Genomic DNA, 11,500 nt, shown 5'->3' on the forward strand with positions numbered 1-11,500 from the left:
AGCCGGAGCTGTGCTGATCCAAAACCAGGAGCCAGGAGCTTCTTCCGGGTCTCCCACACAGATGCAGGGTCCCGAGGCTTTGAGCCGTCCTCTGCTGCTTTCCCAGCTCACAAGCAGGGAGCTGGATGGGAAGTGAAGCAGCTAGGATTAGAACCGGTGCCCGTATGGGATTCTGGTGCATGTAAGGCGAGGACTTTGGCCACTAGGCTACTGTGCCGAGCCCAGTGAACAATCATTAAGCCCTGGTCGTGTACCAGGCCCATGCTGGGCAGCCTCAGGGACCCAGTGGTGACCCTGACTTTGGTAGTAGTCCTGGTTGTGGTGCAATTTGCATTAAAGTTTGGGGGGGGACAAGCCACTTTTTCTTTACAAGACTTGGGGGTTTTTTGTTTGTTTGTTTGGTATTGCATATTGAGTGCAAAAGCTAAATTGGCGTCATGCTGCGTGGGTGCTATTACCACGCTGTTTTCTTCCCTGGTCTGAAGAGAAATTGAAAAGAAAACCCTTGGGGGTGAGGGAAACGCCTGGCTTCACGGCTAAGATGCCATGAAGATGCCATGAAGATGGCCCCTGGCACTTCCCTGAGGGCATGGGTTTGAATCCCGGCTGCTCCACTTCCTGTCCAGCTCCCTGCTCATGCCCTGGGGAACAGCAGGGCACAGCTCAAGTCTTTGGGTCTCTGCTAAGCCACGTGGGAGGCCCAGAGGGAGCTCCTGGCCCCTGGCCCCGCTCTCGCCCAGCCCTGGCTGTTGTGGGCATTTGGACAGGGAACCAGCGGATAGAAGTTGTCTCTCTCTCTGTTGTTGTTGTGCCTCCACATGAGTCAATATAGTTTAAAAAAAAAAAGTTTGAAAGCAGCGTGCAGAACATGCAGTTCAGCTACTCAGGGAGTGAGTTTTAGCCCGAGGCCGACATGTTGTGGAGCTGAAGTCTTGCCAGCGGGTCCCGTGCTGTAGGCAGCGGACAGCCGTTGCTTGGCCACCACGGGGCCTCAGCCCGGCTCCCAGATCTGTTTAAGACTCGCTGCGGGAAGCCGAGGGACTTTCAGATGCAGGCCCCGGCTGGCCCGCCTTCATGGCGCCACCTGCCCGTTGCCCCCTGCCAGGCCGTGGTAGGGGGAGGGGAGTCCCTTCAGAGGGGCCGCCATTCTCCCCTCCCACCGGACTGTCCCGTCCTGGGGTGTCCCCCCCCCCCGCATCACCCTAGCTTCCTAAATGCCCAGTACTATCTACCCCAATACTGGGCTTGCACGTTCCCTTTCCTTCTTTATCCATCCCTGCACTGGGGTCCCCCCACAAATCCTGAGACAGATGGTCTCTTGGGTCTGCCACGTGGACCTATGGGGGGATGCAGCCGGGGAGCATGTGCTGGTGGGACAGTTACGAGGTGGGGAAGCTTCCTGGCCAATGCTCGGCTGAGCAGGAAGCCATTCCCACCTGGTTCTTTAAGTGCCAAGCCACTGCCACTCCACACAGCCCGCCCCCAGCAGGAGCCTCATCCAGGGTGACTGGGCCGGCCGGGCCCATGCCAAGCTGCCAGGGTGTGCCAGTCACGCTGGTGGCCAGAGAACGGCCCGTCCCTGGCTCTCTCTGGCTGCCTTTTTGTTCCGGAACGGAGGTGGGGTGGGGGGGGCTGTTGTCCTAACAGTCAGGCTCTGGACTTGCCTGGGGGTTCCCTCGCCACAACAAGATGCTTGGCTGTAGTGGTGGTGGGGGGGCCATGAGCCGCCCCCAGTTCCTGCTTTCTGAACATGGGAGGGAGTGGGGGAGTGGGCCGGGTCACCCCCACCCCCATGGCCCTGGAATGCTAGGAGGACATGCCCAGGGGAGTGTGTGCGCGGCACTGCACGCTGGCTGGCAGCTGCCGCCTCCTCCCACCCCCAACTTCACCCCTGTGGCGGCAGCTGCCCTGGGTGGCTGAAGTGGGTTTATTTTGGGGGTGGAGGACCAGGGAGGTGGTGAGGCCTCTCCACCGGGGGCAGGAAATAGAGCAACCCCAGCTGTTTTCTCCTATTGATGCACCTGGTCCCCTCGCCACCGCACAGGAAGTGTCCCCAACGCCCGCCCGCCTGCCCGCACGCCTGTGGAGGCTATGGAATCTTAAGGCCTACAAAGGAGCAGCCAGAGATGGGGGTGGGGTGGGGAGGAGCCCCCTGTAGGGGGCTGCTGCAGCGCCTGAAAGAATCTTCTAGAAACTTAGAGCAGGAGAGGGGCTGGGGGACAACCAAGGTGAGGCCCCCTTTTCGCAGTCTTGTGTAATTCCAGCCTCTGCAGGAGGGGGCGCTGTGGGTGATGGGGCAACCCGGACAGCAAATGACATGCCAGACCCCAGGGCTGATTCTATGCGGTGTGTGGACTTCATTAACTTGGAAGGCAGAGCAAGCGATGAGAAAGAGAGAGAGAGAGAGAGAGAGAGAGAGAGAGAGAGAGAGAATTCACCCCCCAAATGGCCACACCAGCCAGCCAGTGGCTGAACCAGGCGGAAGCCAGGAGCCAGGAGTTCCATCCTGGACCCCCATGTGTGTGGCCAGGACGCCCCGTGGATCCCATGGGATGCCACCATTGCAGCTGGCTGATTCACCCACAACACTGGCTGTGAATGTCCTATATTTTCAAAGAGACTCGGAGTGGGCCTTGTGGTGTCGCGGGTTAAGCCGTTGACGGTGGTGTCAGGGTGCCTCCTCTCTGCGTTCCGCTCCTTGCTCGTGCGCCTGGGGAAGGCGTCGGAAGATGGCCCACGTGCTTAGGTCCCAAGAAGCTCTTGTTTTTCAGCCCTGGTTCTGTGGGCATTTAGGGAGTGAACCAGTGGACGGGAGCTCTCTCATGGCCTCTGTCTTTCTCCTCTGTGCAAGTAAAATCACCCAATAAAAAAGAAACGAACGTCCACGTGGCATCCCTGGGGGAGCTCGCACTCACTCGTGTTCAGAGCTAAGTGACGGTCATACACCAAGGCCACGGCTCCCGGGCGTGGAGGACCGGAGGACAAGCAGATACCTTGGCCAGCCATCTGGCAGGGAGCTGGAATTGAGGATGTGGTCGGAATGTGGAACCCCTGGGCTCCCTGTAAGGGGCTGGGCTGTCCCTGGAGCTGATTTGGACAACCCCAGGTGTCTGGCACTTCTGTTTTTTTTTTTTTTTTTTTTTTTCTTAAAAACCGTTTTTGGAGTTCTTAGAACTTGCTATGCATTTGGGAGTGTGACCAGATCCACACAGCGTGTGTGTGTGTGTGTGTGTGTGTGTGTGTGTGTGCGCGTGTTGCTTTGTTCTGTTTGCTTCGAATTGTCCTCAATCAGTTCTGTTGGATGCAGTTTCTTCAGGGTTTCTCTCTTAGGATAAAACTCTCTGACGGATCAAGCAGAAATTGCAGGGACCACTGGCTGCAGGGACCCCTGCCTGGGAAGCCCCTGGGGTTCTATGACACAGGGTGCCTCCCGGGCCTGGGTAAGAGGGTTTGGGGTTGTGTTTCCTGGGGACAGAGCTTCAGTCTGGGGAGAGGAGAATGTTCTGGAAGTGGGCGAGGTTAAGGTTACAGAGGTTTGTGTTTCCACCTGAAACCCGGCAGTTCCCCGGGTCTCATTTGGGGGGAGCGAACCAGTGGACGGAAGATTTCTCTGTCTCTGTGTTTCTCTTCCTCTCTCTGTAACTCTGCCTTGCAAATAAAGGGGAAAAAAATGGGACATGCAGGGGTCCCAAGGCACCTAAGGGCCCAAGCCACAGCATCCTCAAGGCACAACACAGGGTTTCTGGGGGCCAAGGGGGCAAGCATAGAGTGCGATAGAATTTTTACTATTTAGACATTTGGACACTTAATTCTGGCAGCTGGGGTCGGCGGACAGCCTGTCCCCCTCCGGCTCGTGGCAGGTGGCCTCGTCGGCCGGCGGCGTCCGGACAATGATGATGGGGACCTGGGCCTTGATGTTGCTAAGCGACCAGGGAAGGTGCATGGTGATGACCAGTTCGTAGTGTGTCTGGAGGAGGTCCTCATGCAGGGCGCCATTGCTGCCGCCACCGCTCACCGACAGCACGGGCGGCAGGTGGAAGGTACTGACGATCTTGGTGGTGTCGAAGGGGACGATGTGGGTGTTGGCCTCCTGTCGCAGCAACTCGCTGCTGTCCAGTCGCTGCCGCCGCTCGGCGTTGGGTGTGAAGCCCTGGTAACAGGCTCGGACATAGAGCGCGAAGACCACCGTCTTAATACATTTGCTGGTCTGATTGTTGATCTCGGTGGTGAATACCACCTTCTCCCCCGGTGTGAAGATGTTCTTGTCCAGGTGTACACGCAGGCAGATGGTACCCTGGTGGCAGCAGTTGTAGGGCACGCGTTTCTCTACCTCCACCAACAGCGGGTTCTGGAAGATGGGCAGGTGTGGGGGGGGATACACAGCGAGTTAAACATCTGCCTCTGATGGCAGCATCCCATACTGCAGTGCCCGGTTCAAGTCCCCAGCACTCAGCTTGCCATCCCACTTCCTGCCAGCATGCTGGGAAGGCAACAGCTGGTGGCACGAGTGTTGGGGTTCCTGCACCCATATGGGAGACCTGGATGAAGCTTCTAGCTCCCGGCTTGGGTCTGACCTAGCCCTGGTCCTTTGTCACTGACTGGGAAGTGAACCATTGACTGGAAGATCTGTCTTTCCTCTTCGACCACTATGCCTTTCAAATAAATGATTAAGCTGATTTGGATTCATTTCTTGGAAAGTCAGAGCATGTGAAACAGAGAGAGGAGAGGGCAGAATTTCTATCCAGAGGTACCCAAATGACCACAAGAGCCAGGGCTGGGCCAGGCTGAAGCCAGGAGCTACATCCGGGTCTCCTGTGGTGGGCATCAGGGGCCCAAAGACTAGAACCCTCTTTGCTGCCTCCCAGGTGCCTTAGCAGGAAGCCAGATGGGAAGCGGAACAGGAAGCCAGGACTAGCGCAGTGATCCTGGACACCAGCTTTGTAAGTAATGCCTTAACCCACTGCCCACTACTCCACTCGCTGATGCCCGAGGCGGGAAGTGGGTTATGGGCCGCTGCTATGATGTCACACACACTCTTCTTTCCTATTGAGACAGCTGATTGCCACACACCTGTTTCTTCTCTGGCAGCAGCTCGCTCTGCGTATCTTATCCTCTGTCCTTTTGTGTTAAAAAAAAAAAAATGCATGGAGTGCCTGGTGCTATGGCTCAATTGGCTAATCCTCCACCTGCAAGCATCCCAGATGGGTACCAGTTTGTATCCAGGCAGCCCCGTTTCCCATCCGGCTCCCTGCTGTGGCCTGGGAAAGCAGTGGAGGATGGCCCAAAGCCTTGGGACCCTGCACCTGCGTGGGAGTCCTGGAAGAAGCTCCAGGATCCTGGCTTCAGATCAGCTCAGCTCAGTTCTAATCCCAAGGGATCCCAGTGCATGCAAGGCGAGGACATTAGCCACTAGACTACCACATAGGGCCCAATAAAAATAAATCTTAAAAAAAAAAAAAGAACCTGGTGGAACCCACCAACTTCTCTATTCTGAACGTGTGCACATCTAGTCTTGCCAATTCCCCCTTCCTATGTTCAAATAGCCCCCTGCAACTCGAGGGAGGGGTTTTGTAGGCAGGGGTCTCACTGCTTGGTGGCTGAGGCACACACATCCTGTTTCGGACCACGCGGATTCAAGTCCACAGGGCCTCTGTGCTCCATCCCAGCTCCCTGCCAATGCACCCTGGGGGACAGCAGGTGGTGGCCCAAGTTCTTGTGCCCCTGCACCCACACAGGGAGTCCCAAGGCTTTGGGCCGTCCTCCACTGCTTTCTCAGGCCACAGGCAGGGAGCTGGATGGGAAGTGGAGTAGCCGGGATACAAACCGGTACCCCTAGGAGATCCTGGCACACGCAAGACAAGGGCTTTAGCCACTAGGCTGCCATGCCAGGCCCTCCAAGGCCCTGGAAGATTTCTTTGTTAGTCTCTGAGTTTGAAATACAATGGAGAACAACCACACAGAGAGAGAGAAAGTGACTTTTGGGGACCCATTCATTGGGTGTGAGTCACGGTTGAAAATAGAGCCTGGGGCCACCTGTCCTTTCTCTCTCTGGGACCTCAGCCACCCCTCCCCCACGCCACAACCTGCTTTCCCACACTTCACGCCCTGCGTCCTGTAGTTTCCTGCTGAGTGACCTCAGGTCTCGAAAATTCGAAAATTCGGAAATTCGAGGCCGTTGCTTAGGATCCCAGGGGCTGACTATGCTAACTCCAGAGAAAGCCAGAGGCCCTACTGTGTCCTGAATGAGGTGGCTGTGGAGGCCCCATAGAGGCCCCTACTCCCGGCCACGGGACCCCACAAAGTGCCCCCCCACCCCCACGGCCACTGCCCTCTTTGCGGGACATGGGATATGCTAAATTTCCTGGGCTTGGGGTATACTGAATCCTATTTTTTTTTCAACATCTCGGAACTCCAGCATGGGGAGCCCGAGGGGGGGACGCCTTCATCCAAACATTGTTGTCATTGTACCCACTTGAGGGGCAAGTTGAAATTCAAGGTCAGTCATGCCCTGGTGGGTCTCCAGTGACAGGCTGGCTGGATTGGAAAAGGAGACCCAACATGAGACTGGGGGCCGGTGTGGTGGGGCAGTGGGTTGAGCCACGACCACACACAACCCCAGCACCCAAACACCCCAAGTCCAAGGGCTCCGGCACCCACATGGGAGATGTGAAAGAAGCTCCTGGCTTTGGATTAGCCCAGAACTGGGCATTGTCAGTGTCTGGAGAATAACCTAGCCGGTGGAACATCTCTCTCTCTCTAGAACTCTCTCAAATATATACATAGGTTCACTTCCCAAATGTCCAAGGATCTGGGGCTGGCTGGCCCAGACCAAAGCCAGGAGCCAGGAGCTCCGTCCACGTCTCCCCTGTGGGTGGGAGGGACCCAAGCACTGGGACCCTCACTTGCTGCCCTCCAGGGTGGGCATCTCAGGGAAGCCAGCCCGCCCCAGCTAAGCCTCGCCCATCATGCCCCCACTCCGTCGCCCACAGCACCTGTTGAGGTACCTCCACTGTGTAAAATGCTGGCCTTGTTTTGTTTTGTTCATTCATTGTGCTTTCCAGAAGTTATTCATGGCAGATTTATTTATATGTTTGAAAGACAGAGCCACACACTCCAGTCAGGAGGGAAGGACCCTGGACTGTGTGCCGCCATGTACCTGACTTTTTCCGCCTTGGAGAGGAACCACCCCGTGCCGTCCCCTCTCCCCGCCTCCCTGAGGTTCCCTCCTGTCACTTCTTTGAGGACATGGTGTCCACTGTCCGAGTGCTCCCAGACCTGGGAGAGTCACCCGAGCGTCACCGTGGACCTTCCAGGGGTTGGCTGTGGAATTTCTAGAAAGATGCCTCCCCCTCCGGCCCCTCCCTCCGCCCCTCCCCAGCATGTACCTGGAACAGATTTTGCTTGTGGAAGTCAGAAAGCCCCTGAACCATGAAGCACACCCTCCTTCTGGCCAGGATGTGTTCCCGGCCCATGCAGGAGGCCTGCATGTAGTATGAGATGTGGCCGAGCTTGCTGACGAAGCTGGACGGGAGCCTGGGAGGTAAGTTGAAATGGAAGTCAAAGATGTGGCTGCCTGCACTTAACCAATTATCTGAAAGCAAAGCACACCGATGCCGTCAGAAGATTCTAGAACGTTTCATTCCTCCCTTCCTCACTATTACTATGAAAGATTTCTTTATGTTTATGGGGAAGGCAGATTTACAGAGAGAAGGAGACACAAAGAGAAAGATCTTCCATCTGCTGATTCACTCCTCAAGTGGCCTCAATGGCCAGAGTTGAGCCGATCCGAAGCCAGGAGCCAGGAGCTTTTTCTGGGTCTCCCACGCGGGTGCAGGGTCCCAAGGTTCTGGGCCGTCCTCGACTGCTCTTTCCTGCCACAAGCAGGGAGCTGGATGGGAAGTGGAGCAGCCAGGACTTGAACCGATGCCCATGTAGGATGCTGGTGCTTGCAGGGTACAAATTTAGCCACTGAGCCATTGTGCCAGGTTTATTATTATTATTATTATTATTATTATTATTATATAAAAAGATCTGTTTATGAATGTGGAAGGCAGAGTTACAGAGAAAGAGATCTTCCATCTGTTGGTTCACTCCCCAGATGGCCACAGTGGCCAGGGCTAGGCCGTGCTAAACCTGCCACGGGTATTTGGGGAATAAACCAGGGGATGGAAGACCCTTTCTCTGTCTGTTATTCTGCCTTTCAAATAAGTCTTGGGGGAAAAAATTGTATCAGGGCTCAGCATGATGGCTCAATCAGTTAACCTTCCCCCCTGTAAGCTCCGGGATCCCATAGGGGCGCTAGTTCATGTACCATCTGCTCCATTTCCCATCCAGCTCCCTGCTTGTGGCCTAGGAAAGTAGTGGAAGACGACCCAACCGTCTGGGCCCCTGTATCCGTACAGGAGACCTGGATGGAGCTCCTGGCTCCTGGCTTTAGGCTGGCCAAGCTCTGGCTGTGGTAGCTATTTTGGGGGAGTGAGACAGGGGATGGAATGACCCTTGTGTTACCCTGCCTTTCAATCTTGTAAAAGAACTGCTTCCGTTGAAACTTTCCCAAAGAGTCCTGCTTCTGAGGGAGCGAGTCTGTTGCAAGGAGGCATCCCTGTTCATGTTCTGCCCTAGTCCTCCGAGGTTCCTGGCTGCCGTGTCGTCCCCAGCAGGAGGCTCGAGGAGGGCACATCAAATCTACTGTGGCGTTCCATGGTGGAACCCAGGTAAGCACACCCACGTGGAGCCCCAGGATGAGAAAGGAAGAGAGGGAGGGACCGCGTCGCGTTCCACGTCCCAGATAGGAGAGCCTGGACCCTCATCGCCGGGCTAGGTGGCATCGTGGCCAAGGAGACAACTCCATCTTCTGGTTTCTCAGGGTTTTGTAGCTAGACGGAAGGGGTGACGACACACGCTCGCTGTGTGGGCCCTTTTCTGTGAAATGTCTGGACTCTGGTGGGCTCCTGTGTCTTGTGATTTTCGTGTTTGGCGTAGCTGATGGTCATCGTTCCATGTGCGATGCTTCTGTCGTCTTCTGAGATCCTGTGTGTGTGTGTGTGTGTGTGTGTGTGTGTGTGTGTGTGCGTGCGCGCACAGGCTGACGAGGTGCCAGGCGCGTCTCCCTTCCAGACCCAGGGTCCCTGTCCGGGGACGGGTGACCGCCAGCCGCCGCGTCCTTACCCTCCACGGGGAACGTCTTTGTCTTATGCACGTAGTCAGCTTTGTTGTTGCAAAGAACATCTCTGCTGTAATCACGGGTCTCCCCGACTTCTTCATTCCACTCGACGTAGCCCTTCCCCACGAGCTCCACTCTCACCACGGGGTCCACCAAGGTGCTGTTCAAGGTTAAAATCACCTGTCCTGACACGCTGGAACCGGCCAGGTAGACCTCATCCTTGGGCAAGACAAGTTCGATCGACTTCACCACCGACATGGGGGGCAGGGGGGAGGAGGGAGACGCATCCTCCCCCCTCCCCCCACCCAGGCCACTAGATTTCCAAATCCTTGACTGTGACCTCACTCTGCCCAGAGTTCCAGGAAGGGGCACCCACAATAGACAGAGGTGGTTTCCATCACCGCCGGGGACCCGTTCTTGGAATGGCATTTTAACCCCTATACCCCAGACTCAAAAGTCTGACTTCCTTGTCTCAGAGAGAGCAGGGGCTCGGTGGTGGGTGGAGGGCTCGGGTGGTGGGTGGAGGGCTCGGGTGGTGGGTGGAGGGCTCGGGTGGTGGGTGGAGGGCTCTGGCTGGGAGGGATAAGAGGCCCCAAGTGCTTGAGCTCATGTCTATTTTTTCTGCCTATCCCAATGGCCTCCAAATGTGGCAAGCGCAGCTGTTATATCCCACAGATGGAGACCACCGTCCTCACATTGGCGATTCTTATCCCACTCGTGTGGAAGAAAGGGGCTGGGTCATGAAGGTGCTCAGATGGAATTGCCCCCCAACACTGCCAAATACCACGTGCCTGAACGTTTGAACTTGCTTCTTTATGCCCGAGCCTCCTATGTGGGCTGAGAAAAATGAGAGATTGTGTCTTGGCGTCCTCCTTTGGCTGCCCGACCCAGGGACTGTCTGGCTCATGTTGGGGAGTTCTGATTAATAAAACATTTGCTGGACGATCTTCTGAGCTCCAAAAACTTGTCTTTCTCTCTTTGTTTTTTTCCCCCAAAGGGACGTTGGGGTTCTTGGTACCCAGTGGTTAGTTCTGAAATCTCCAGAAAGTACACCTTCAGCAGTCTGCAGACCCGGGGACACGCACACGTGCGTGGCACCACCATCAGCGGGTCCAGCCACTTGGGTGGACTCGCAGTGGATCTACTCCTTGCTGGGACAAAATGGTGGATGACAACACGCTGGGATCACCTTGGCGGGGGTCACGGGGCCAAAATCGAGGTGCTGGCCAAAGTATATGCTTCTCCACAGGGGGTAGCTTCCTGCCTCTTCCGGACAGGGGCGGGTAGGGGGGGTGTGTGGGGACACGGCACCAGCATTCCTTGCCTCTCCCCCTTTCTAGCCTTGCTGCCTCCCTCCCCCTCACCACAGAACCTTCTAGATGACTCCTGGGGCAGTACTGAACTCCCTCTCTCAAAATCTTGCAGCGTACGTGGTGCCCCGGCCCCCATTCTTGGAAATGAGAACGCGGAGGCCATCTTTGGGGATCGCGCCTCTGTTTTACCACATGAAAAGCTGCAGAAGCACGGCGCCAACCCCCTCAAATGAAAACTCCAAGACATTCAACTGGGGGGTGGGGGGATTTGGCCCAGGATGCTTTAAGAAAAAAAAAAAAAAGATGGGCGAGACACAGCTGTCCCCCTCTGCCTGGCAGGACACAGCACCGGCCTGGTGGTCACCCTGCTGGCCTCGCCTCCCCTCCCCCCACAGGCTGCTCCCTGGCGGCCTTCCGGCTTCTCCGACAGTCCAGGCTTTTCCGGCGCCCTCCAAGCACGCCCTGCCCTCCTCCGCCTGCCCTCCTGCTTCGCCTTGGACTACACACCTCAGCTGGTGGAGGCCCACCGCCTCCGCCTCCGCCTCCTTCTGCGGGCTGCACCCGCTCGCTTGCTTTCTTCCTGTCTCATCTCCCCAGACCTCAATCCAACCTGCTCGCCTCCCCGCCCCGCGCCATCCCACCCCCCTTGAACAACCAGAGACCACCAACGCCAGGCTTGCCAGCTGTCGTCCCACCCATCTCATCAGTAAGCATCCCATCCACTGACTTGGTGTGTGTGTGTGTGTATGTGTGTGTGTCCCCTGCGAACCCACAACACTGGCCCTGAGTGAAGCAGGCAGGCAGGGTGAAGGGGGCAGGGCTGGACAGCCGGACATGGCGGGAAATCGGGGCCAGCGAGCCCTTGCGGAGTGGGGGGTGGGGAGGCCCCCAGGTGAGGGGCTTCGCCTGGGAGGGGGGCGGTTCATGGGGGTGCAATCAGCCTCCTGGGGGGACCCCTGATGTTCTCCCCACGTGGGTAAGGCCTTCTCAGCGCTATTTGGTTATTGCATGGACGTGGGAGGAG

General features: G+C 56.7%; 1 protein-coding gene across 1 annotated transcript; it reads right to left on the reverse strand.

Moving 5' to 3' along the window:
* Positions 1–3,805: 3,805 nt before the first annotated feature.
* Positions 3,806–9,433, reverse strand: ARRDC5 (arrestin domain containing 5). The gene is made up of 3 exons (XM_040990220.1): positions 9,169–9,433; positions 7,386–7,591; positions 3,806–4,348 (listed from the first exon to the last, which is right to left on the reverse strand). Exons 1-3 carry the CDS (start codon positions 9,419–9,421, stop codon positions 3,806–3,808), a joined length of 1,002 nt encoding a protein of 333 aa, XP_040846154.1. The 5' UTR covers positions 9,422–9,433.
* Positions 9,434–11,500: the final 2,067 nt, after the last annotated feature.

The sequence above is a fragment of the Ochotona curzoniae genome, unplaced genomic scaffold (genome assembly GCF_017591425.1).
Source record: "Ochotona curzoniae isolate NIBS_2020 unplaced genomic scaffold, NIBS_Ocur_1.0 contig_605, whole genome shotgun sequence".
Taxonomy (NCBI): domain Eukaryota; kingdom Metazoa; phylum Chordata; class Mammalia; order Lagomorpha; family Ochotonidae; genus Ochotona; species Ochotona curzoniae.

Excerpts from the sequence above, each read along its gene's own strand:
- ARRDC5 (XM_040990220.1), bottom strand. The coding sequence starts at position 9,421 with ATGTCGGTGGTGAAGTCGATCGAACTTGTCTTGCCCAAGGATGAGGTC. Across the intron at positions 7,592-9,168 it reads AAAGACGTTCCCCGTGGAGG|ATAATTGGTTAAGTGCAGGC; the intron begins GTAAGGACGCGG and ends CTTTGCTTTCAG. Across the intron at positions 4,349-7,385 it reads ACAAGCAAAATCTGTTCCAG|AACCCGCTGTTGGTGGAGGT; the intron begins GTACATGCTGGG and ends CCCATCTTCCAG.